The 6,147-nt window shown below is 44.7% G+C and overlaps 1 protein-coding gene across 1 annotated transcript in view; it reads right to left on the reverse strand.

The window, feature by feature from the left end:
• The window catches only part of FAM124B (family with sequence similarity 124 member B), a 12,574-nt gene extending 8,805 nt beyond the window's left edge, over nt 1-3,769 (reverse strand). The window contains exon 1 of the mRNA XM_007128895.3: nt 2,950-3,769. Coding sequence (XP_007128957.2) covers nt 2,950-3,684 — 735 coding nt within the window. The 5' untranslated portion in view covers nt 3,685-3,769. The remainder of the gene's footprint in view (nt 1-2,949) is intronic.
• Between the last annotated feature and the right edge of the window lie 2,378 nt (nt 3,770-6,147).

Below are 6,147 nucleotides of genomic sequence, written 5' to 3' on the forward strand. Positions count from 1 at the left end.
ACTGTCATACAGAGTGAAGTAAGTCAGAAAGAGAAAAACAAATATCGTATATTAACGCATGTATGTGGAACCTATAAAAATGGTACAGATGAACCGGTTTGCAGGGCAGAAGTTGAGACACAGATGTAGAGAACAAACGTATGGACACCAAGGGGGGAAAGCCACGGGGGCGGTGGTGGTGGTGGTGTGATGAATTGGGAGATTGGGATTGATATGTATACACCGATGTGTATAAAATGGAGGACTAATAAGAACCTGCTGTATAAAAAAGTAAATAAAATAAAATTTAAAAATTAAAAATAAAAAAGAGTGGACCGGAAAAGGCCCCTGTCCTCGTGGTGCTTACCTCCAGTGGCTGACCACGTGCCTGGTGACATGGTCTCTGCTCACCTGCCCATCCTCCTCCCCCCGACCCCCTCCCTTCTCTCCAGCCACATGGAGCCACAGGCACTTTTCTGAACATGCCTGCTAAGGAAATGCTATTCCACACATTGTCACCCGCCATCTCCTCTGTTTGGAACACTTTCCTCCCTTCCCCATCTAGCTACCTCCTTCTGGGCCATCCAGCTCAGCCAGGCCCAGGCATCACCTCTCAGGGAAGCTTTGCCCATCACCTTCATTGGGTCTAGCATTCCCCCCCCTTTCCCCCCCACCTCACACACATGTCCATCCTGGAAGGGTTACACATGGGGAAGTTAACTTGTGATTAAAGCTCTCCCTTAAATAGATATTAGTTTCTTTCGCTGGTGGGCATTAGTCATTTTTGTCACCCAGCATTTGTCCCCTCACTGATCTTCCTTGGGGACCCTTGTCCCCCACCTCCATGAGTGCCAAGAGAGTCTGAGTCCACAAAAAATCTCGGGATGCAGGGTAGTAGAGCCTTTGCCTCAGAACTAAGCTAATCCACCTAATCCCATTCCTCTGAATGCAATGATTGATTTAGAGAAGGGAATCGGATCCAAGTTGGTCCAATTGACGTGAAGTCCAGAAGTTTTGCTGGACCACTGTAGGGTGAGGAACTCAAAAGGATAGTCCTCAGAGCTGCTGGCAGCCAGCTGGTGACCACAAGGGCCTGTCTGAGGAAGTGGCAGAGCTGGAGTCGGCTCCTAAGCCTCAAGACTCAGGCTACTTACTTACAAAAGCCAGTTCATTTGCCGCCCCCACCCCACCGTCCTCTCTGCCCCCAAGGAAGTTTGGGCTGGGTTTTCTATCTGGAAAAATTCACCCCATTATAGGAGTGAAGTAGCTACAAGGTATTATCTTTTATAGTGTATTATAGCCAAGCCTTTGTATATGCTTTCTTCAGGGACTTTTATATGACACCAGAAACAGAAGTTTCCAGAAGATAATCGCCCATTTTGTTGGCAAAAGCCTAAACTCATTGACGTCTTTATCCAAAAAACTACTCTTCACTCCCCAAATTTGACTTAACTTTCCAAAGGAACTAAGTTGTATAAGCCGTGGTTCAGAAGTAAAAATGTCAGTTAGCCTTTGAAACAGAAATGTGTCCCCTGCTGCACACACATATTAAATTTTTGCTTGACAGTGAGGTTTAGATTCTGGAGATTAACTAAGGCTGAAGGAAAAACTTTAGATGCCTTGGAAATCAGTGAGTTTTGTTAACAGGCAGCTAACAGAAACAGTGCCTGTCCACCTTATGTGAATGAGAAGATAAATAATTTAGAGATCATTACATACACTATCAATATGACTCATATTTTATTAATAACTCAAAGCTGATGACAACAAAATTAATCAAAAGGAAAGATAATTCATCTCCTAGCCTGTTTTTACTTTATCCAGTAGGCCTTAAAAGGGTTTCTGACCATTTCTCAAGGACAGAAATTTTGCTGTGAATATCACGTACACCTCCCTGCCTGCACACACTTACACGCACACACACGCACACAGCACTGGACTGCGGTGGTTAGCTGCCTGGCTTTGGAGCCAGGTAAACACTTCCTCTTGTGTCTTTGGGCAAGGAACAATTTCCTCTACCCCTTGATTTTCCCTTCTGCAAAACTTCCTATGTTGTAAGGACTAAATAAAACAATCAATGTGAAATACATACTCTAGGGCATAATATGAACAATAACAGCTAAACTTGCTTTCTAGGCACTATCTTAAGCACTTTATAAATGTCAGGTCATTTAGCATAGATAACAACCTATACTCTAGGAAGATGCTAATATTACCCGTATTGTGCTAAGGAAGAACCCAAGGCTCAAAAATCACACAGCTACTAAACAGCAAGGTTCAACTGCCACATAATCCTTCATAAGAAATGACACATGGTAGCTATCACGATTGTGTTTGCTTTCAATAAGATGCCTACAGAAGAAGGCTTTAATTTTAAGATTTTATTTTGAAGGGTTCTAACTATATAACTTTATTTGGGGTAAAAATTTGACAGTGATGCAAGATGCTTAAAAATTAAGTCAATAGGACGGCACACTTAACATCTGCAACCATAATTACAGCTTCGGCTTCCTTAGGTCCAGATGGAAATAACTAATGATATTTCTGGACGCAAAGAGTGGGCAAAGTATTTGTGTATAGTTGAGAAGCATGACTAAAGGAAAATCTGAGAAGTAGGGTGTTGCCTGATCCTACTGCAAACTACTTGTGCAAGTTACCAGCTCACAGAATCTGAACTTCCTTATCTGCCAGATGAAGGGATTTTATTAAATCAGTGCCTCTCAACCATGTTACAAGCTACATATTAGAATCATCCAAGGAGCTTTTAAAAAAATTACCCAAGCCAGCGTGCCCCCAAAGATTCTAATCTAACTGACCTGGGGTGCAGCCATGGCATGGGAATGTTTGAAAACTCCCCAGAGATTTTGGTGTGCAACCAAGGTTGAGAACCACGACATTAAATCATCTCTTGGATGTCAAATCACACAGTTACATGTGCATCTGAAGATCAGAGAGACCAAACAGAAATACCTGAAGTAGAATCTTGTTGCCATCATAGTCCTGTGTCTGCCACCGGGTATGGCTGATGGGGACACACGGATGGGGTAGAAGAGGCACTAACTGGCCAATCTCTTGAACCTTGAACTGCAACACTGAAGCCTCTTTGGGGTCCACCGACACTCCAGGGGGCAGCTGCTTCAGGGAGAGCTGCAGGGCAAAGCTCTCGGTGGAGTAGAGCGCGAAGAAACAGAAGTTGCTCTCCTGCAAGGTGGCTTCCCTCTGCAGGATCATCTCATAGAGCCTGATGGCATCCTCGTAGTTATCAAGACTGCAGTAGAGCGTCACTCTGAGGATCTCGGTGCCACAGTGCACCTGCCTCACGCCCCAGACGGGCATCTGGTTGTCCAGACTATAGAATTCCTGATTGGCAAGAATATAGGGGCACGGTCTTCCCTCTGCATTCTGGGTGGGGTAGCACTGCCACGGCCAATGCTGTAGGGAGTCAAGAACGCGAAATAGCCGCTCCTCTCCGAGGCTCTCATGCAGGAAGAGCAGAACAGACATGCCCGGGAAGCAGGACCGCCTGGAGCGGCATTTGTCATAGTATTTCACTGGACTGACCCGCTCAGACACCAGAAAGACGCGGACCTCTGGGCAAACGCAGTCCAGGAGCCGGTCCAGGGTTTGCTGCAGAAGCGAGCCATGCCCAGAGTTGGCCAGGAGGTGGACAGTCATGGCCAGAGGCTCCCGTGTCTCGTCCATCATGGATGCCGAGGATGACAAAGGGTGCAAGCGAGCAGGGCCCGCTGGTCCAGCTTCTGAAATGTATGGAGGGGCTCCCACGCGCAGCCTTCAGCCCACCAGGAAGCCTTCAGGACCTCAGAGGCAAGCTCTTACCCTGTGCTGCTGGTCGCCGCTGGCCACACTGTGAGAGAATCTGTGCAAACCAGGCACAGCAGCTTCCAGGACACACCACAGCGGCAGGGTCGATGTCACCCAGACGGTGCATAATGTAACCGCGTGTGTGGGGCTGCGATGGGCGCTCCCAGGGTTTCTGTTTGACCTAAAAACCTATAATCCTGAGAAACACCCGAGTGGGTGGTTCTTACAGACACTCAGTAAAGGAAATGACCAGGCAAAAAGGAACATGCCTTGGCTCTGTGAGGCTGATAGCAATCTGTTTAGTTGAAAAGACATCCATTTTATGGACCCACAATGGGCTCTGATTTCCTCCTTCCCGCCCTCCCTGTTTATAGTAAGCCACCTGAATACAATGACTGCTTTAAAACAATTCTCAAAACTTGTCTCTTTGCCAGGAATTTTTCCCCTTTGTCTTTTTATTTTATTTTTGAACAATTGATGCCAGGGCATTGAAGAGAAGTTACTTTATCTGAATAATTTTGACTGTTCACTGAAAATGATTCGCTCAGCTGCAAAGTCTGAGTGTACTCAAAAGACATTGATTCATATGCCAATTCTTTAGAAAGAGTGAGAGCTTTTCAATGTCAATAATAATCCTTATTCATGTCTATCGAAGACTTACTAGGTGCCCATCATAAACTGTTCCAGAGCTTTGCATAAACTGGTTTAATCCTCCAGCAAATCTATGAAGAGACTATTATCCCCAAATTACTGAGGAAGAAACTGAGGCACAGAAAAGCTAAGTAACTTGCCCAAGATCTTGCAGTGAAAAAGCGACCGAGGGAAGATTTGAACCCAGGAGCCGAGTGGTCTCCCTGTGAACCACAGAGGAGGTGCCTCTCTGGGACCCGGATGTCCCAGACCGGATTTTTCTTCCTAAGTATAAGGAAAGGATGCCCAAGCAGGTTCTTGTTGAGGACACACATTTCCCAGAAATTGTGTGTGCTGTTGAATCTTAAACTGAATAATCTTCAGTAAGAATATCCAAGCTCTAAACATAACACTCACCGCAATGTGTTCTAAATATCCATTTAAAAATCATTTGCTACTCTGATAGCTGTGCTTCTAAAAATGTGGACAAGCACATTTTTCTAAACATAATTTATAACATAAGCAATTTATTAATGCTTGTAGTGGAACACGGTGTGACTTGACGTTTTACAAATTAAAAGGCACTTTTGTGATGAAAAATATAGTTTACTCTAACTTTATTTTATATATGTTGATTGCTTGAGTAGTAAAAGAACCAAATTTAACATCAAATATTGTTATCCGTGGAAGGGAATCATTTCTATTCAGATTTCCTTTCTAAATCTAACCTACACTTCTAATCATTTGCATTTCATAAGTCCTATACCTTTGCACTGGAAAAATCTATAAATATAGTTTATTACAGATAAGTTGCTTTTTAATTACCACCAGTGATTCAGTAATTAAATTCATTTTGCTTCAACTTTCCCAGCATCATTCAAGTTTGTTTTTTTTTTAAAGGCATTCTAGTTCTGAAGCTTTTTTAAAAAATTGATTTAGGTTACACACTGGCGTTTGAAAGGCCATAACTTTCTCATCCGCCAGTATGACTCCCCTCACCTCTCCCCTGTCCATCCACACACGGAGCTGACTCGGGCATTTGAGACTTTAGACACAGTTTTTGAAAACAGTCTTTGCAATTCTGGAAATAGCTCTAAAGATTCGAGGAGAAAAATTATACCCCTGAGACAAACATATTAACTCGCAAGATTGTGTAGAAGGCAAGTGTTTATGCCCTTATGTAGAAAAGGTTTTGCTCCTTTGGATGTTGTTGTAATCTTCCACCCAGTGGGAAAACATTCTTTTTCCTTGTGAGGTTGTCAATTCCGTGAGGACTGAAAAGATTTCATTAATCTGATGGCTGCCTAAGTGCCAAGAAACCGGCGCACGGGACGGGGGGGCGCCACCACACCCCTTTCTGACTGACTGCCTCTGCAGTTATTTCTCCGAGAACCTGAAATATTGACCTCCCAACCTCACCTCCAGTGACGGCCTCCGTGCCTCACAGACCCCTCCACCCACGGCAACGGCCAGATCCTCGGCTGGGCTCCACGGAGCTCTTCCCTTTTGCACACTGCCTCTGGTGAAAGCACAGATGAATATATTAAGGGAAGTCATCAGCTTTGCCGCCCAGTACCTGGACAGCTGACACTCGATTCTCTACCTTTTTTTCCCCTGAAACTTGGCAAAAGATGCCCAGGTATCTGTCAGTCACCAGCTCCTGGACAGCCCACAACTGGTCAACTCCTCACAGCAAAGTGGAGAAGCTGGTGACAG

This window comes from Physeter macrocephalus, chromosome 2, assembly GCF_002837175.3.
Source record: "Physeter macrocephalus isolate SW-GA chromosome 2, ASM283717v5, whole genome shotgun sequence".
NCBI lineage: Eukaryota > Metazoa > Chordata > Mammalia > Artiodactyla > Physeteridae > Physeter > Physeter macrocephalus.